General features: G+C 34.2%; 1 protein-coding gene across 1 annotated transcript in view; it reads left to right on the top strand.

Annotated features, from left to right (window-relative positions):
- LOC123542904 (uncharacterized) overlaps nt 1-21,978 on the top strand; it is a 195,577-nt gene that overhangs the window by 29,854 nt on the left and 143,745 nt on the right. The window contains exons 4-7 of the mRNA XM_053531345.1: nt 9,295-9,380; nt 10,921-11,021; nt 15,312-15,491; nt 21,847-21,891. Coding sequence (XP_053387320.1) covers nt 9,295-9,380; nt 10,921-11,021; nt 15,312-15,491; nt 21,847-21,891 — 412 coding nt within the window. The remainder of the gene's footprint in view (nt 1-9,294; nt 9,381-10,920; nt 11,022-15,311; nt 15,492-21,846; nt 21,892-21,978) is intronic.

Raw genomic sequence — 21,978 nt, 5'->3', positions numbered from 1 at the left:
GCCCTCTGGGATAAAAAAATTCTACTTAAATTTTTGCTTTTAAAAGGGTCCCTCGCTGATAAACCGCATCCCCAAAAACCCTTTTGGGAAAAATTTTTAAATTTAAATTTTACATTGTTGCACGGTTTTTAGGGATGGTCAACAACTTTCTTAATTTTTTAAGATTTCTTTAATAATACCAGTTGTCTGACAAAATCATACCTTCTGGCGAATTTGGGAAAAAATTTTAATTTTTTTTTTCTTTTTTATATTTTTTATTTTTTTTAAAAAAATTTAAAACACAGAGAATTTTTTTTTTTTCAGCAAAAATTAATAATTTTTTTCAACATTTTTCCTTAACAAAAAATTTAAAAATTTTAAAAATTCAAACATCCAAACAATTTGAAAATTTGAAAAATCAAAATCTACTGTTTTTTTGAACATTGTCAAAGTTCTCATTACCTCCCTTGTTTTCTTTTTGTGATGATACTTATACATAGTATCAGCAATGATGTTTTCTATTTAGAAAAATCTTGTTACTGAAAAAGGTGGATAGAACAGTAGAATTGCTGTATGAATAGATACAACATGTCCAGTCACAGCCACTTTTTTCACATTTTCCCAAAAGCCAGCTGGTGAGAATTAAAATCACCCGCTTTTGTCTAAAAGTAAATTTTTTCTTTACTGACCACAAATAATTATTTTTATCATTATTCTATGAATTCCCTTTTAGAACACAACTTAAGGTTCAGATTTAAAATTTTTTTTGTAATCAGTTTACTACCTAAATCCGGTGATATTTTCTATATGTTAAAATAATTATGAAATTTTTACTTTTGGGGGGGAAAAATTGGGGTTACAGAAAAGGTTATATGAAAACGATTGATAAAAGACACTGTGGGGCCCGAAATCATTTGCCCCCCCCTCCCGATTCATGTGGGGAAGTTGGCAGTTACTTGTGGGAAAAAGTTTTTTTATTGGGAAAAGAATCCAGGGCCCCTGGTTAGATTAACGCCCCGCAGATACATTACTTGGGTACATGGCAGTAAACCCAAAACAAAAAAATAAAAAAAACAGAAAAGGGACAAAAAAAAAAAAAAAATAAAAAATTTTTAAAAAAAAAGTTTTTAGAAATCGGGTTTAAACCCATTTTTTTCCCTAACTGAGTACCAAAGTCTTATAATATATTTTCTCAGCAGTCATGCATGTTTGTTTTAAATGCGCGGGGGGGAAAAAAAGGGGGGGGGGGGCAAATAGATTTTTAGAAGGGGTAAAAAATTTTTTTTTTTTCCCCTTTAAAATCAAAAAAAAATTAGGGTTGTAGGGCATAGATTTTTATTTTTTTTAAAATTTTTTTTTTTAAATTGGGGGTTTTTTTGGGAAAATTTTTTTTGGGGGAAAAATGATTACAAATTAAAGGGTTAAAAATTGCCTTTAAAAGCATCATAAGTTTTATTGCCAACAAAATGAAAACCAAATTTTTTAAAGCATAAAATTTTTTACCTAAGGAAGAAGTAATAAGATGGGTTTCTTAAAAGTGAGGAGTTTGCAAATATTGAAGTGGACATGCATAGACCAGAAACAACTTTGTTATCATGTCTTCAGTGTTTACAGGCTGTATTTGGTCCCTTAACTATTCATAACAGCAAAAACTGTATTGTGATAGATGTGTTTATTTTACCCATATAGACATTTTGTTTTTGGTGAATTTAAAACGTTAAAATTTTATTTCATGTTTTTATGCCCCTTTCCTTCATTGAAGAGGGATAACTGATACAAATAGTGTAATACGAGCCTAGTGTGTTTATATTTGTATATTTTGAATTCAGGTTATTGAAACAAATAGAAGGGTAGCCAGGTTTTTAATTTTCTTTCTTACTTCTCATGTCTTTTTTATGGTAATAGGGCATTTTTAAAAATAATTGCCGGTATTGCTGTCCGACCTAGCTATACTAATTAACTAACAGTTCTTAATAAAAACAATGCATTTGGAAAGAAGATATGAACACATTGTTTTATATTATGAATATAGGTTATTGCAGTATGTATATGTTTTGTGACATGATTTGGTTTTGATCTGGGCTGAAGGTCATAAAACTGAAATTAGTAACCAGTCTAAAATCTCCAGCATAAATTTTGATTGGTTAATACTGAGCTGAGATTTGAAATTGGCCAATGGCAGGGCAGTATTGTCTGACTGGTCTCAAGTTTCAGTTTTGTAACCTTGAAACTTGCATGTAGGATGATACATAATGCTTACAAACATTTCACTTGAAAAACTTTTTATAAGAAAGATACGTGCTCAGTTGTTTTCTTCAGTTAACAAATGGTATTAAATTTAATACCTAGATTCCAGGATGCCAATGCTGGCTCAAGGATACAATTTTGGGGATTTGATAGATTTTTAGTCCTAAGCTTGTTCAATGAAAGTTGAATACAGATTAGTCAAAGTTAAATTAACTGCAGTAACGCTGGTCTATTTTTAGCTCACCTGAGCATGCTCAGGTGAGTTTTTGTGATCGCTCGATGTCTGGCATCTGTCGTCTGTCTGTCGTCTGTCAACATTTAGCTTGTGTATGCAATAGAGGCTGTATTTTTCAACTGATCTTTATGAAATTCGATCAGAATGATTATCTTGATGAAATCTAGGCTGAGTTCGAAAATGGGTCATCTGGGATCAAAAACTAGGTCACTAAGTCAAATCAAAGAAAAACCTTGTGTATGTGATAGAGGCTGTATTTTTCAATTAATCTTCATGAATTTTGTTCAGAATGAATGTCTTGATAAAATTTAGGTCAAGTTTGAATTTGAGTCACCTGGTGTCAAAAAGTAGGACACTAGCTCAAATCAAAGACAAACCTTTTGTATGCGATAGAGGCTGTATTTTTCAATTGATCTTCATGAAATTAAGTCAGAATGATAACCTCAATGAAATCTAGGCCGAGTTTGAAAATGGGTCATCTGAGGTCAAAAAGTAGGTCACTAGGTCAAATTAAAGAAAAACCTTGTGTATGTGATAGAGGCTGTATTTTTCACTTAATCTTCATGAAATTAAGTCAGAATGATTGCCTTTATGAAATCTAGACAGAATTGGAATATGGGTCATCTAGGGTAAAAAAGTAGTTCACTAGGTTAAACCAAACTACTGTATGCGATAGAGGCTGTATTTTTCAACTGATCTTCATGAAATTTTGTCAGAATGATAGCCATGATGAAATCTAGGTCAAGTTCAAATATGGGTCACCTGGGTTCAAAAACTAGGTCACTAGGTCAAATCAAGGAAAAACATTGTGTATGCAATAGGGGCTGCATTTTACACTTGATTTTCAAAAAATTGGTCAGGTTGGTTGCCTTTATGAAATCTAGGTCAAGTATGAATATGGGTAGTCTGGGGTCAAAAACTAAGTCACTAGGTCAAATCAAAGAAAACACTTGTTTATACTCTGGATTTTGCTCCAATTTTAATGATAATTGGTCAGAGTATTTATTTCCATGAAATCACTAGGTCAGACATGTTTACACTGTTATGGTGTGTTTCTCAGGTGAGCGACCTAGGGCCATCTTGGCCCTCTTGTTTTGGTGTTTGATTACTTGTATTATGTCTCGCACCTTCTAGTGGTGTGGGAGACATACTGATATACTCCTGTCTGTGTGTCTGTCCATCTGGCACAAAGCTTGTCCACACTCAAACATTTCTCATCCGATCTTCACCAAACTTCAACAAAATGTGTTTGCAAATAAGTCCTCTGCCAGGTTCAATAACTAATCAAATCGGCCCAGGCATTTCGGAATTATGGCCCTCGAAACTTGTTTTTAGCTCACCTGTCACAAAGTGACAAGGTGAGCTTTTGTGATCGTGCGGTGTCCGTCGTCCGTCGTCCGTCCGTGCGTCCGTAAACTTTTGCTTGTGACCACTCTAGAGGTCACATTTTTTGTGGGATCTTTATGAAAGTTGGTCAGAATGTTCATCTTGATGATATCTAGGTCAAGTTTGAAACTGGGTCACGTCCCTTCAAAAACTAGGTCAGTAGGTCTAAAAATAGAAAAACCTTGTGACCTCTCTAGAGGTCATATATTTCACAAGATCTTCATGAAAATTGGTCAGAATGTTCACCTTGATGATATCTAGGTCAAGTTTGAAACTGGGTCACGTGCCGTCAAAAACTAGGTCAGTAGGTCTAAAAATAGAAAAACCTTGTGACCTCTCTAGAGGCCATATATTTCACAAGATCTTCATGAAAATTGGTCAGAACGTTCACCTTGATGATATCTAGGTCAATTTCGAAACTGGAACACGTGCCTTCAAAAAACTAGGTCAGTAGGTCAAATAATAGAAAAACCTTGTGACCTCTCTAAAGGCCATATTTTTCATGGGATCTGTATGAAAGTTGGTCTGAATGTTCATCTTGATGATATCTAGGTCAAGTTCGATCCTGGGTCACGTGCGTTCAAAAACTAGGTCAGTAGGTCTAAAAATAGAAAAACCTTGTGACCTCTCTAGAGGCCATATATTTCATGAGATCTTCATGAAAATTGGTCAGAATGTTCACCTTGATGATATCTAGTTCAAGTTCGAAAGTGGGTCACGTGCCTTCAAAAACTAGGTCAGTAGGTCAAATAATAGAAAAACCTTGTGACCTCTCTAGAGGCCATATTTTTCATTGGATCTATATGAAAGTTGGTCTGAATGTTCATCTTGATGATATCTAGGTCAGGTTCGAAAGTGGTTCACGTGCCTTCAAAAACTAGGTCAGTAGGTCAAATAATAGAAAAACCTTATGACCTCTCTAAAGGCCATATTTTTCATGGGATCTGTATGAAAGTTGGCCTGAATGTTCATCTTGATGATATCTAGGTCAAGTTCGAAACAGGGTCATGTGCGGTCAAAAACCAGGTCAGTAGGTCTAAAAATAGAAAAACCTTGTGACCTCTCTAGAGGCCATACTTGTGAATGGATCTCCATAAAAATTGGTCAGAATGTTCATCTTGATGATATCTAGGTCAAGTTTGAAAGTGGGTTACGTGCCCTCAAAAAATAGGTCAGTAGGTCAAATAATGAAAAAACGTTGTGACCTCTCTAGAGGCCATATTTTTCATGGGATCTGTATGAAAGTCGGTCTGAATGTTGATCTTGATGATATATAGGTCAGGTTTCTGGGTCAACTGCGATCAAAAACTAGGTCAGTAGGTCTTGAAATAGAAAAACCTTGTGACCTCTCTAGAGGCCATACCCTTGAATGGATCTTCATGAAAATTGGTCAGAATGTTCACCTTGATGATATCTAGGTCAAGTTTGAAATGGGTCACGTGCCTTAAAAAACTAGGTCAGTAGGTCAGATAATAAAAAACCTTGTGACCTCTCTAGAGGCCATACTTTTCATGGGATCTGTATGAAAGTTGGTCTGAATGTTCATCTTGATGATATCTAGGTCAAGTTTGAAATTTGGTCAACTGCGGTCAAAAACTAGGTCAGTAGGTCTAAAATTAGAAAAATCTTTTGACCTCTCTAGAGGCCATATTTTTCAATGGATCTTTATAAAAATTGATCTGAATGTTCACCTTGATGATATCTAGGTCAATTTAGAAACTGGGTCACGTGCAGTCAAAAACTAGGCCAGTAGGTATAAAAATAGAAAAACCTTGTGACCTCTCTAGAGGCCATATTTTTCATGAGATCTTCATGAAAATTAGTGAGAATGTTCACCTTGATGATATCTAGGTAAAGTTCAAAACAGGGTCATGTACCTTCGAAAACTAGGTCAATAGGTCAAATAATAGAAAAACCTTGTGACCTCTCTAGAGACCATATTTTTCAATGGATCTTCATGAAAATTGGTCAGCATTTTTATCTTGATAATATCTAGGTCAAGTTTAAAACTGGGTCACATGAGCTCAAAAACTAGGTCACTATGTCAAATAATAGAAAAAACGACGTCATACTCAAAACTGGGTCATGTGGGAAGAGGTGAGCGATTCAGGACCATCATGGTCCTCTTGTTTGATAATCAAAGCACACAAAGTCTGATAAGGCAATTGAGGTCTTGGTGCATGGTTGACTCATATACTACTATTCAGATGATTAGGCAGTTATGGGAGACATGCACTGTTCTCAAAAGCAGAGCTCTAGTTTTAATGGAACTGAAACATGATACCGAATCAGTCAAATCCACACCCAGTGATACCGAATCAGTCAAATCCACACCCAGTGATAATTCAAAATGAATCAAGGTTATATTAACTACTGTAACAGTGGTTTAATAATTTTTTTTGTGTGTGATTACTTTTACTTATTAGCCCACCATCATCAGATGGTGGGCTATTAAAATCACTCTGCGTCCGTGGTCCGTCCGTCCGTCCGTCCGTTAACAATTTCTCGTTATCGCATCTCCTCAGAAACTACTGGGGGGGATTTTGACCAAACTTTGTCAGAATGATGTATTGGTACCCTAGTTGTGTCCCTCTGAAAATCAGACTGGTTCAACAATTTATGAGTGAGTTATGGCCCTTTGTTTATTTCTATAATTAACATAGATTTATATAGGGAAAAACTTTGAAAACCTTCTTGTCCAAAACCACAGAGCCTAGGGCTTTGATGTTTGGTATGAAGCATTATCTAGTGGTCCTCTACCAAGATGATTCAAATTATTTCTCTGGGGTCAAATATGGCCCCGCCCTGGGGGTCACATGGTTTATATAGACTTATATAGGGAAAAACTTTGAAAAACCTCTTGTCAAAAACCACAGGGCCTAGGGCTTTGATATTTTGTATGTGACATCATCTAGTGGTCTTCAACTAAGATTGTTCAAATTATACCCCTAGGGTCAAATATGGCCCCACCCTGGGGGTCATATGGTTTACATAGACTTATATAGGGAAAAACTTTGAAAATCTTTTTGTCCAAACCACAAAGCCTAGGGCTTTGATAATTGTAATGTAGCATCATCTAGTGGTTCTCTACCAAGTTTGTTCAAATTATCCCCCTAGGGTCAAATATGGCCCCGCCCCGGGGGTCACATGGTTCATATAGACTTATATAGGGAAAAGCTTTTAAAATCTTCTTGTCAATAACTACAACATTCAAATTTGGACCACATGTATATTTTTGAGTGGCAAGATGAACCTTGACATGAGTTAACCTTGATTTTGACCTAGTGACCTACTTTCACATTTCTGTAGCTACAGCCTTCAAATTTGGACCACATGCATAGTTTTGTGCACTTGAAAAAACTTTGACCTTGATTTTGACCTAGTGACCTACTTCCACATTTTTGAAGGTACAGGTATCAAATTTGGACCATATGCATAGTTCCGTGTTTCTAAATGAAATTTGACATTGATTTTGACCTAGTGACCTACTTTCACATTTTTGAAGGTACAGTCTTCAAATTTGGACCACATGCATAGTTTTGTGTTCCGAAATGAAATTTGACCTTGATTTTGACCCAGTGACCTACTTTCTCATTTCTCAAGCTACAGCCTTCAAATTTGGACCACATGCATGGTTTTATGTACCGAAACAAACTTTGACCTTTACATTGACCTAGTGACCTACTTTCACATTTTTGAAGGTACAAGCTTCAAATTTGGACCACATGCATAGTTCTGTATTCTGAAATAAAATTTGACCTTGATTTTGACCTAGTGACCTACTTTCACATTTCTCAAGCTACAGCCTTCAAATTTGGACCACATGCATAGTTTTGTGTACCGAAATGAACTTTGACCTTAAGATTGACCTAGTGACCTACTTTCACATTTCTGTAGCTACAGGCTTCAAATTTAGACCACATGCATAGGATTGTGTACCGAAACAAACTTTGACCTTGACATTGACCTAGTGACCTACTTTCACATTTTTGAAGGTACAGGCTTCAGATTTGGACCACATGCATAGATTTGTGTTCTGAAGTGAAATTTGACCCTTGATTTTGACCTAGTGACCTACTTACACATTTCTCAAGCTAAGCCTTCAAATTTGGACCACTTGCATAGTTTTGTATACCAAATTAAACTTTAACCTTAAGATTGATCTAGTGACCTACTTTCACATTTCTCAAGCTACAGCTTTGGAAATTGGACCACATGCACAGTGTTGTGTATGGAAATGAAATTTGACCTTGAGCTAGTCAGTAAGTCTTGAAATTTGGAACACTCAAAAATGGCACATTGGTGGGCGCCAAGATCACTCTGTGATCTCTTGTTTTATGATTATTTTCTTTGTTATTTGTGATTTAATTTAACAGTGTAGTTTATTGTTTAGTTTTTTTCCCATTCCTAACCTTGTTGATTTTTTTACTCTTGAGGTTTTTTGGTGTATTTAACAGAATTTTTTTTGTCATGTTTTTGTAAGATACATGTTGGAAAGCTTGCATATGCCAAACAATTTGAATATTGCTGAAAGCTTGTGTAAGACAATTAACTTTCACAGGGTAGACAATTCTTGATGATTTTTTTCATGTCCATACCAGATTAAAAAGAATTATTGATTCTTTTTTTACATTTTAAGAAGTCTTTATAAACAGGAGCTTTATAAGCTCCATTTATGTATATATTTTTTGTTTGTTTATTTTACTTTTAGTCTCATCCATTTACATGTATCAATCTATATAAACATATAAAATATAGCACATAAAATATAATATAAATGGCCACTCTAGTACTAGTTACATGTGACTTTATACAAGAATATTTCATACAGCAAGTTTTTATATTCCACTTGCAATTTAGTACATTATTACATACTTGTTTTTATTCCCCGTTAAGTTACACTGGTACCGGAAACGTCAATATTTTTCCATATACTGACGCCTGAATTTCATATTGGGTGCATGACGTAATTCAGTGTGTGCTGTTGCACTATTTTCTTCTATTTAGTTCAGTATTGTCAATCCTATTCAGGCTAGAACATATTTATGGTATTTACATTATAGTTATACGTGTAGATGAGTATGTAATAAAAAGGTTATTATCTTTGCATCGGGAAATATGCACTAGTTCTTCAGCGGAAGAATATTGCGCTCCTAAAGTCACGCAATATTTTCGCTGAAGAACTCGTGCATATTTCCCGATACAAAGCTAATAACCTATAATTATATATATTATATAAGAATTAGGAAGCGTTCGCTAATCATACACTAAGTGCATAAGAGAACCTTAAAGGTCGATGAATAAATTTTGACAATATATATTATGTTCTTATCCACTGCTCAAACACTGTAACTCTAAGTGTGAAAAAACACCTGTTTTTAAATGATTACCGGTAGTGAAACAAACAGTAAATTAATTTTTAATTGAAATTTTTATCACTTTTGCAGAGGCAAGAAGAGGCTTGAGAAGAGTTTGGATTCTGCGAAGAATGAATTATCAGATTTGAGTGAAAAATTGCTCAAGCTTCAGACAGGTAAATATATAATAGACGTCACCCACTCTTAGCAAACAGGTAAATATAATAGAAAGCCAGAAAGTTTCTCAGATTCTCATTACCCTGTCTCAAGCAAGAATAGATGTCATAAATGGGATATTAGATACTGTAAAATCATTTAATTTTGTGGGCATGAAATTTCATGGTTTAGGTCAAAATGGCAATTTCATGGGATATGAATATGTGGATTTCAACTTTAGAACATAAAATGAATGGGAATTTTACTTGTTCTTTGGGATTAAATTTCATGGATTGACTCAACCGTAAAATCAATGAAAATCAGACCCCAAGAATATTAATGATTTTACAGTACTGGTTATATGATCTGAAAATGACCTGTTAGATACCTTCTATGTGATCAGGTACTGCCTACCAGATACCTGTTAAGGCTTAGAATTATGCTTTGAGAAACAAAAATCAAACAACACCAAATCATAGAAAGAAAGAGTTGTTTAACATGAAAATTAGACAGCATGTAAAACATGTATATTACTTATGAAGGAAGTGTCAGTATACTGATATAAACATTGAACTCTGGAAAAGGACTGCCTAAAGGGGCCTCCACTTCCGGACAGTCAAATGCCTTTAAAAACACCATTTTAAAAGAACTGTTACACATGTTCGTTTTTATGCATTTGCAATAGTGTGCGAGTGGTGAAATTTCACATAACAAGGTGGAACACAGTTTTCAGCAATTGTTTATCCTTATTTCTTTACAAATAGCATTCATTTTCAAAGGGAAACAACTTGGATAGTTTTTGCTATAAAGATGATTGCACAGTATGTGGGAACATCCATGTCCTGTAGACACAACTGAACTCTATAGTCTGAAAAATTATTCAGACTACTTAGAATACCATCCAAAGCAACATAATATTTCCAGGAAATTAAGCAACAACCATTGGAGATAATGCATGTCATTTAAAAGAAGAAAGCACCAGAACATTCTTTATCCTGTCACTTGCAGTATTTTTGACCAGATATCAGGGTGCCGTATATCTTTCTTGATATACTGTCAGTTGACACGTGACCAGTGATATACGGTCAGTTGATCATGTGACCTTATGATCGATATTGTTGTCATAAGAAATTTTGCATTTAAACCATCACCATTGTGTTGGAAATGTCTGAACTAAGAAGAGTGGTCAAATAATGATTTTTTATTCAAAAACGAAGAAGTTATTGCGATTTTGTCGGTGATTACGTCATTATATAAGTGACGTCATTACGAATATGACGTCATTAAAACAGTTGTCGCACACTTATTTTTGTAAAATAAATTGCCAAATATCGGAAAATGAAGTAATGACAAGATAAATAGAATAATAGGTTAGTGCCTAAGATGGAGAAAGTTTATCTGGCTCGGCTCCGAACGTTATCAGGTTCGCCTTCGGCTCACCCGGTAACCTCCACCACCTTGCCAGATAAACTTTCACATCTATGGCACTAACCTGTTATTCTCTATTTATGGGTATTGTTAAACTGTAACAGATTTTTCAAATTTTATTCTGGTTTCCAGAACTTGAAGAAAAAGATGAAAAATTCCAGCAGGTTGCGAAGCAACTTGAGACTAAAACACAAGAAGCTGTTAGATACAAGACTGCAGCTGAAGTTGCCAAGGTAACAATATGATATAGTAATTTGTAGAATCAAAATTATTTATGTGAGATCAATATTGATTTTATAGGTTATTAGATTGGTATTGAGAAATATGCATGAGTTCTGCAGCTGAAATATTGCCTGACTTTAGGAGCAAAATATTTTTCCACAATAGAACAAATGCATATTTCTCGATGCAGATCTAATGATCTTTTTATTACATATGCATTTATGCTTAAACTTACTATATAAGTGAAATAAATTTTTCTTAAGCCTAAGTGAAACTGACAGTTCTGTCATTAAAGATCTTTTAAACGCAACGAGATACATAAAACTGATGTCAAAAATGATGTCACACAGCCGATTTGAAAATTCCAGGAAAAATATTGACGTGTTAGATTCCACAGAAACTTATCGAAGTTTATAAATGAGAGTGTAATATAGGCAGGTTTCCTAGTTTTCAGTATCTTTGTGAATCAGCTAAAACAGCAGTCAGAAAAGACCCAGTTTAGTTTTCACACAATGCAATATAATATCCATATGTACACAATATCGCAATATTTGAAAGCACTCGTATTGCTTCTATGAAAAAATCTAAGTTTAATGCAGCATGACTATACATGCAGTAATATGATAACGTTTTGGTTTAAGTTTCTGTATAGTTGATATTGGACACTGATTTAAGAAATAATGCATATAAAAACCATGTTTTAACGGTATTGATACACGGAAAGAGGTTATAGTTATGTCTGCGGAATAATTTCACGAGGGCGTAGCCGGAGTGAATTATTTTGGCAAAGTATAACCAATTTTGAGTGTTTGAGTGTATTTATTATTAGTATTTTGCTAAACATTATTTGGTTTCAACAAAAACATTAACATCATCGCACGTTAATGTGACGTCATTTTAGTGTAAGCGTGTTTTAACAGAAACAAGAATATTAGAATTTATGTTCTGAAAGTTATAGGGACTCTTTCATGGTCAGGACTCCAGAATTAGAAAAGTTCTGTGAATAAAAGAAGTGATAAGATTAGGTGTCTCTCTGTTTTGTTATAATTACTAGTATGGAGACCAATTTAGGAATATTACCTTACCATTGGTCAATTCAAAGATTGGGCTCAGAGACAGCCAATCATATGCTACAAAATTGAGACTGGTTTCCAACATAAGTTCTATAGCTTTGGTGTCAGTTATGGCAGGTAACTTTGAAATATGGAATGCTATGTACAAAACTGCTATGCAGTGATCTCCTTTGCCACTACGCTCTCATTGAACACTGCCAACACAACATTCACATGACCATTATTCATCACGTGATGATCGGTAAACATGGCGGACGAAACTCCGAAGAAACGGGTTCCCCTTAATTGTTTTCTTTTTGATAGAAAGAGGTACTATAATTTAAGGTGGGGAAAAATGCGCCAGAATTTATAGTTAAGGTAAACTTTATAACAAACAGGGGGAAAAAGAAAGAAATAATTAGATAAATAAAAAATATCCGTTTAGCTGAATTTTAGATAAAATATTAGTGTTGGCTGTGATCAATGAGAGCATTGCTGAATTTTAGAAAAAAAGTGATCAATGAGAGTGTAGTGGCAAGGGTGATCACTGCATAGGAGTTTGGCTATGTACTAATTATATCAGTAAACTTGATAAGGAAATATATGAAATTACAGTAAATTTCAAATTTATATTAAGACTGCTTCCTTGGATCCAGCTGTATTTCTGAATTTTATACAGGTTTGATCTTGATAGACATTTTTCTCTCTCAAAAGTTTCAAATATCTATTTTTGTGTGCATTTTTTTTCAGTTGATACAGCATTATGTTATAAACTGAATCTTAATATTTTTATCTAACATTTTAATTAACTACCAACCAGATTCTTTCGAATTTTACATTAATGTCATTGTTATATTTTACGTTGTTGTTTTTTCCGAGGAAAGTAATCTTATACTTCACAAATATCAATTTAATCATAATTTTGTAAAATATTTCTTTTCTCAGCTCTCTCATTTTCTTGGTGTGTTTTACTGCTTTCTGTTGTTAGCAGTTTGTAGTTAATTGGTTCACTTTTATCACTAACTGGGTCCTTTGTTTCTGTTAAATTGGGTCCTTTGTCCAATCCTTTGTTGCTTGCTGTTAAATTGGGTCCTTTGTTGGGTCCTTTGTTGCTTTTAATTGGGTCCTTTGTTGCTGTTAATTGGGTCCTTTGTTGCTGTTAATTGGGTCCTTTGTTGGGTCCTTTGTCGCTGTTAATTGGGTCCTTTGTCGCTGTAAATTGGGTCCTTTGTCGCTGTTAATTGAGTCCTTTGTTGCTGTTAATTGGGTTCTTTGTTGCTGTTAATTAGGTCCTTTGTTGGGTCCTTTGTTGCTGTTAATAGGGTCCTTTGTTGGCCATTGAGTCCTTTGTTGCCTACAAGGTCCATTGTTGCTTATTGGGTCCTTTATTGCTAACTGGGTTCTCTGTTGCTTTATGGTCCTTTTTGCATTGTGTTTTGTTGCAAAGTCCATTTTGATTATTGGTCCTTTTTTCTCTGTTACTCTAATGCTACTGTCCAATATTATCTCCTCTAAAGTTATTTGTATTCTAGTTTCTTATTTTTGAAATTATTTTTTTGATTTCTGTTTATCCTTAAAATGCTACATTTCTTAATTCTAATAATCCTCCTTAAAGTTTATTGCTATATAACGTTCTTTATCTCCTTAATGTCTGTAAGTTTTATTCGCTATTATTGCAAATGCCATCAGTTATCTTGAATGTCTAAGAATGCCTTTTTTTCTATATTTCAACAATTTTTGACTATATTTCTGTTTTGCACCAATTAATGCTGAATAACTTTCTTTATAATTGAGAAATATATATATGTAAAATCTTACTAGTCTTAAAATAAACATATTTATCACATGTTTGATGTCACTGGAGTGAAATAAAGCTTTTACATAAATTTATATAATACACTAGGGTAATAAAGCCTTGACGTCAACATCATTTAAAGTATCTGAGACGTTGGTCAAATTGACTTGTTTAAAATAGTTGAAGAAAGTAGATTTTTAATGTTTTGGCATGAAAAGCTATCATGTGATTGAAAGAATGTTACATTTCTGACTTCCCAAATTGAATTTATTAAACGAGTTGAATAAAATTGATAAAATGCTTGATAGAGCCTAGCATTTTATTGTTTTATTTAACTTGTTATTAAACTAAAACTCAGTATGGAAAGACACTTGTGTTATATCTTCTATGTAAATTCCTAATTAATATGCATCTGTGCAGTCTTACTCATCATGAAATAAGCATGTATAAATTTTAAGTCATTTATATCAATTCAGAGCAATTTTTTTTTAATTAGATAAGCAAAAGCCCTGAATTAAGTTCATTTATTTTATAGACATTTTTTTCTTAGAAAAGTTTGTGATGGCAATATTTCATGTTTTCCCACAAATTTTCAGTTTTGCAGGTACTGATATTTGCATTTAAACAGTGATATTACAGCTGTATAATTATATAGCTAATAATGATTTTGCGACTATTTCAGTTTGCGATTATACTGTCCCTGCAAATTTTGCTAACTTAAAAAGTGTGAAATCATCTCTAGGTTTACAGTAGTCATGCACAAGTATACACAGAATACTGTTTATTTTTATCCAGTCTTTAAGAGACTATTACCAAAGAGCTATAAAAATAAATAAATTAGCAACTTGAAAGGCATATAGAGCAAATCTTGCCAACATCACATGGGAACTGATTAAAATTTGTGTTGTAAAATGTTAATGGTGTTTATTTTTAATGCTGTTAGTATTTTCTACATGGGGAAGGAATGAATTTATGATTGAAAGTCTGAGAAATCAACAGTGCTTGTTTGAAAATTGGACCTGATTCTGGTTTAGTTTTACGTGCCGGTCATACTTTGATTAAGCGTCTGTTGATTTGATCACAAGTGATCCAAGTCAGCAAACGCTTCAGTCAGTTAATGTGGTGATTCAAGACTATGTGAGATTATCTCCTGTTGCGATTTTGTGTATTTTATACTTCTTTGGATTACAGTAGTCATACAGTCAAAACTAATTATTTTTATACAATCTTTAAGAGACACAAATCATGTACATCTTATCAGTGAATGTCAAATTTTGTTGCCATAGAGTAGGACTTTTCTATTGCCTGTTTAAAGTACTAATTTAGAGAAGTCACAAATATTCAGTATTAACTAACACTTTAATTCTGTATCTATATATAGCTTAGATTTTGTTTCTATTTATAGCTTAGATTTTGTATCTATTTATAGATTTTCTATTTTTACTAACCAATAGAAAAGTGCACAAGACAACGAGGCCCACACAAGTGTTTTGCAGGATGAAATAACAAGACGAGATGAGAAAATTGTGGAATTGCGCACAAAATTATCTCGCTTGGAGATTAATCTCACGGAAACCCAGTTTGATAAGGAAATGTCAACAAAGAGATTAGATAATGCTCAAGCTCAGACAAAGGTTGGTTATGGTGTTATGTTGAGGTGAATTTACTGTGACTGATAAGGAAATAATTGTGTATCTTTTCAATATTCCTGTAAGACAGAAAAGTGTTTGATAGATAAGGTCCTTTGTCTAGACCTGGTTTTCCAGACAGTCTAGATTGCTCCTATCCCACCTAGTTTCCAGCCAGTCTAGATTGCTCCTATCCCACCTAGTTTTCCAGCCAGCCAGTCTAGAATGCACCCATCACACTTGGTTTTCCAGCCAGTCTAGGTTGCACCTATCCTACCTGGTTTTCCAGCCAGTTTAGATTGCACCTATGCCATCTGGTTTCCCAGCTGGTCTAGGTTTCACCTATCCCACCTGGTTTTTAGACTAATCCAGATAGCACCTATCTCACTTTGTTGCTCAAGGAAACATAATACTTCAAACTGATAAGTCACAAGTTCATAACCATTATGATATAAGCTCCTTGTAAAAATTACCAGAAGACAGTATGTCTAAAGTCATGTACTACAGCTTTAATTACATGTTATGTTGGGACAATGCAAGCTATTTACAGCAACAAGGTTAATATCATGGTTAACTCACTGCTGTATGTAGGAAAATAGTGTTAAATGCAAATAAACCCACTAAGAAACTAGAGTGCACATGACTTGCCTGAATGTCCCAGTTTGAACCAGAAAGGGGTGTTTCCTTTTTGTCATGGTTTTTAAGAGCTTTGGAATGCAGTCTTGTCATTAGTCAGGTTAAAATATCAGCAAAGAAGCAGCCAATCAGATGCTAGAGATTTGAGATTAGTTCAAGACCTAGATCCTGAAACCTGCTGGAGCTGTGAGACTGGTGTCCGGTCTAGATTTTTAAAACCTTCCGCCCTAGAACCATATGGCTCAATGTGATTTGTAGCCTGAACATACACCTCCTGTCCATTCAGTTGTCAAATAAGGGGTCACAACACAACCAAGTAGAGAAGAGGGGTGATAACTGAATGATATTGACTAATATTGATTTTCAAAACTCCAGCTTGTGACAGACATTCATGGTTGTTATTGATGTCTCATTTCAGGATGGTTAAAACAATACTAACATTTTGTGCCACTTTATTTATACACTTATCCTTTAATCAACTTTGAACTTTTTTAATATTAGATTTAATTAGATTCATTTCTAGATATTCACCTTTTCTTAATGTCCTTCACTTTTCAATTCTGATATTTGAAGGCATATTTCTTGCATGCCAGACAGTAGTTTCCAGTGTATCTACTTGTATTGTAAAACTCCATTTTACACTCCTTGGCTGTTCTGCTGTAAGGGATTTGTAACAAACTACTGCATATTTTTAGTGGATTTGTGCATTGATTTATATGGCATGCAAGAAAAAGATTCACTATTTGTATGTGCAAATGAGAATATCGGGCTCTCCATGTAACTGATTTAGCAGTAACTCAGCAAAGCCTCGTTACTGCTTCAAGCCAGATATTTCAGTATGCACCTACAACCACTAGAAGACTCTTACACGGATTAATAATGATACTAATAAAACAATATAACTTTATTTCTTCTATATTTAAGTAGTAATCTATTTATGTACACCATTTTCTGTCTCAAGATTAAAGGGCCGTTGCTTGTGGTCAGTGTCCTGATCATTTGCTTAGTATTCTGGCTGCATGGTTTTAAAACTGAAATTGCAGCCTTGTCTTTGGTCAGTTAAGTGATACCAAGCCCACATGGCCCTCTTATTTGTATAGTGCGAACTACACAACAACTTAAAGAATGTTACATGTTGCAGATTAGATTTCAAATCAGGGTAGGAATTAAGGTACAGTATAAAATTGTTGGGAGTTGAATTCAGTGTATTTAATATTGGTCATCTTTGGAAAGCTTATCTGATTTGAGTTTTGTTTTGTTTCAGTTAATTTAATATGGATGTTGTTTTGTAGCTAATTTAATTTGTTGTTTTTCAGCTGTTTGTTGTTGTTTTTTTTTTCCAGCTTACTGTGGAATCACCAATTTTCGTGGGGGACTACTTTTTGTAGAGAACTAATTTTTGTGGAGGACTACTTTTTGTGGATTTTGTGGTTGTGTCAGTCTGCAAAATAAAATCTTATTTTACAAGAAAATTCTCATTCTCATTCATATATCATGATAATGTGGAAATCTAAAAATTCATATCCCAATAAAATAACCCTTTTGGGTATTCTAACCACGAAATGAAATGATTATACAGTATTGGTTTGATTTGTTTTTGTTTCAGCTAATTTGAGACAACATTTTGTTTCAGCTAATTTGAGACAACATTTTGTTTCAGCTAATTTGAGGCAACAGCTCTTATGTTCTAGGAACATAAAGGAAAAATACATGGCCTGTTGAATTTTTAGCTCGACTATTCGAAGAATAAGTAGAGCTATCCTACTCACCACGGCGTCGGCGTCGGCGTCACACCTTGGTTAAGTTTTTCGTACCAGTCCACATTTTGACAAAGTCTTTTGAGATAAAGCTTTGAAATTTTCAACACTTGTTTGCCATCATCATGGCCAGTTATAGGCAAGAGCACATATATCCATCAAGGATTTTGGCTGAATTATGGCCCCTTTCGACATAGAAATCTTGGTTAAATTTTTTCGTACCAGTTCATATTCAGACAAAGTCTTTTGAGATAAAGCTTTGAAACTTTCAACACTTGTTTACCATCACCATGTCCAGTTATAGGCAAGAGCACATAACTCCATCAAGGATTTTGGCTGAATTATGGCCCCTTTTGACTTAGAAATCTGGGTTAATATTTCGTACCAGTTCATATTTTGACAAAGTCTTTTGAGATAAAGCTTTGAAACTTTCAACACTTGTTTACCATCACCATGTCCAGTTATAGGCAAGAGTACATAACTCCATCAAGGATTTTGGCTGAATTATGGCCCCTTTTGACTTAGAAATCTTGGTTAAGTTTTTCGTAGGAAAGAGAACATAACTCTGTCATCTATTTTGGCTGAATTATGGCCCTTTTTTGGACTTTGAAATTGGTTCTGTTTTCATAACTATTTGACATATGGCTTTTAAACTTTGAACACTTGTTTATCATTATGATTTCCATCTGTAGGCAAGAGTACATAACTATTTTGACTGAATTATGGCCCTTTTTGGACTTTGAAATTGGCTCATATATTGCCATTTAGTGCAAGACTTATCGAAATCAAAGTAATACAGGAACATTGTTTGTCTAATCTATTTATTTCTTTTGTCTGAATCTCCGTGGAAATATTTTGACCCCATTCTTCAATCAATTCTTCGAATAGTCGAGCGCGCTGTCATCAGACAGCTCTTGTTTAAACAAACATTCAGATATGAATATTGAACACAAAAATGATTTTTTTACTTTGTTTTGAAAGCTAGATACATTCTTACTAAGAAAAAGTTCAGCTTTTAAAATTTAAATTGAGTTAAACTTTGAAGCAGTTTTTGTTTTTCTATTGCATTAATGTATTTTCCCATGATGGTTTGTTTACTGATGATATTTAACAGTTTTTGTTTCAAGATGATATAAACATTTTATAGGGCATGCAGTTGTTATGCCCCCTTCGAAGAAGGAGGGGTATATTGTTTTGCAGATGTTGCCAGTCTGTAGGTCGGTCGTTCAGCATGTCGGTTGCTATGTAGACCAATTGGTTTCCGGATGGTAACTCAAGAATGCTTGGGCCTAGGGTCATGAAAGTTGATAGAGAGGTTGATCATGACCAGCAAATGACCCCTTTTGATTTTGAGGTCAGTAGGTCAAAGGTCAAGGTCACAGTGACGCAGAACAGTTAAGTTAAACGATTTCTGGATAATAACTCGAGAACGCTTGGGCCTATGATCATGGAAGTTGGTAGGGAGGTTGATCATGACCAGTTGATGAGTAGTCAAAGGTCAAGGTCTCGATTACACAAAACAGTTAAACTGTTTCTGAACAATAACTTAAGAATGCTTGGTCCTAGGATTATGAAACTTAATAGGGAAGTTGGTCATGACCAGCAGATGACCCCAATTTATTTTGAGATTAATAGGTCAAAGGTCAAGGTCACAGTGACGCAGAACAGTTAAACGGTTTCTGGATGATAATTTAAGAACGTTTGGGCCTAGGATCTTGAAAATTGGTAGGGAGGTTGATCATGACCTGCAGATGACCCCTATTGTGTGGTCAGTAGGTCAGAGGTCAAGGTCACAGTTATCCAGAACAGTTAAACGGTTTCCAGAAAATAACTTTAATGCTTGGGCGTAAGATCACAAAACTTAATACTGAAGTTGATCATGACCAGCAGATGACCCCTATTGATTTTGAGGTCAATAGGTCAAAGGTCAAGCTCACAGTGGCCCAGAACAGTTTAACCATTTCTAGATGATAACTTGAGAATGCTTGGACCTAGGATCACAAAACTTATTAGGAAGGTTGATTATGACCACCAGATGACCCCTATTGATTTTGAGGTCAGTAGGTCAAAAGTCAAGGCCACAATGACCTGAAAATGTCTTTCCTTGTGCAGTTACTGAATGCATTCATTTTCTAAGAGCTCTTGTTTCAAGCTGATGTAAACATTTTTATCAAGCATGCAGTTGTGTCTAGTTCATGTAAACAGTTTATAGAGCGATCAGTTGTTCCAAGTTCATGTAAACATTCCATAGAATAATCATTTGTTTCAAGTTGATGTAAACATTTTCTAGGGCTTGCAGTTACAGGAGCAGGCAAGTAGACAACTAGAAGATTATAGATATATGTAGATAATAAAACATGCTTAATATGCTAATACTGACTTGGAGATTGTGGAATGGATAGCAGTAGGAATTGTTACAATAGTTACCTCCATTTTATCTAATGTAGCCATTTATTCAAAGTAAGATGTATTTGTCATTTTTTCATTGTCTTTAACAATTAATACTCTCTGTGTCTTGTAAAACTTAATAAAATGATATCATTTAGAAAATACAGATAGTTTTAATTTAATTTGATTTAATTTAATTCTCATTTGTTCTGCAAAATTTTAGAAAAGAATAAAAAAAGTTGAAGAAATGTTGTTCAGTTGCTTCGTGAAAGGTCATCCTGAGACTTATCCATATTTGATATGAATAAATTACCTGGGGTATTTCTTCATCACTAAGTCTCGAAAATCACTTGTTTTTAAAACTTGCTTGTTTGACTGTAACCCAAAAATTCAAAAACAGCTTTTGTCTTGTATGGCTTTACTAATATTAGTGTTTCATTGATATTTAATAAATGTTTTGCTTAGTGAATAAGGCTTATATTTTGTTACACAAGATAACATAGAACACTTATTTGGACAGTGAAAAGTTTAACTTATATATGAACAAAATTATAGATTGAATGATAGTTTCTGTTAAGAGAAACAATGCTATAAAATCAAGAAATTCAAATAAGTAGAGCAAATTCTTTTAGTTACTAAAGACTGTTAAGAATAGCAATATTTAATGCAATACATTTTAAGTGATATAATTCTATTTATAGCTCAACATAGAACACTTTGGAACATGTGCAGTTAGAAATCTATTTCTATCATAAAAAACCTTATTTTTATAAAAAGTGGACTGATCTCCAAATACTGCATTACCATTTGTCAATTTTAGAATTGTATTTAGAATCAACCAATCAGAATAATGGGATTTTATACTGGTTTCAAAATTAATCTTCATAACTTAGGTAATCTGAATGTCCTCTTTCGTGTTTTATTCATACAAAATCCTCAAGCTCCATCACAGTCTTTCTTCACATCGACCGACCTATTTCAGTCTGAAACAGACCAAAACATTGGCACGATACGCACCGAAAGAGGATTCTCAATTTTAGATCTCATTCATCTGTACCTTGTTTCGACCCCTATATTCCTGGCCAGTCAGACATTTTCCAATTATGAGATAATCAAAATCCTAGGCTTTTAAACTATATCATTTGTCTTTACATTATTACATGTTCAGTTCATCCAAAATTTTTTGGAAACTAACACTCAACGACGCCGGACACTCCACCTTTAGACAAGCTTTGTGAAAAAATTAAGGACGAATTGCTGACAACGCCATTATTGTGTTGTGGCCATTAATGTAAAGAATCCTAGGGCAGAGATTATCACTTAACCTGCTATTAAATAAGAGCTAGAAAGTGTATAAAACTGGATAGAAATCTTCTCGAGCATTTTACAAATGGCGTACCCTGCACACTACGCATGCGCAACGCGGCTGGTTAGCACTAACTAAATCACTCCTAGGAAACAATGCACCAAAACAACCTTAAATAGTCGACTCGACAACACAGATCGACTTCCTTAATAGTGATGTGATGATTTTTTTCATTTTCTTGTATCTGTACTGACAGTAAGGTATCACATTTCAGATGTTTGAAATTATAGAGGAATATTCTATGGAGGATGAGGAACCTGTAAGAGTCTTAATTGATTAATTACTGGCCATGGATTTTTGTGTGACACACCTTGTATGATAATGCAAAGAATTACTTGTCATGTGT

The sequence above is a fragment of the Mercenaria mercenaria genome, chromosome 19, assembly GCF_021730395.1.
Source record: "Mercenaria mercenaria strain notata chromosome 19, MADL_Memer_1, whole genome shotgun sequence".
Lineage (NCBI taxonomy): Eukaryota > Metazoa > Mollusca > Bivalvia > Venerida > Veneridae > Mercenaria > Mercenaria mercenaria.
The sequence above is the reverse complement of the archived record's forward strand: the minus strand, read 5'-3'. Positions and strand labels throughout refer to the sequence as shown.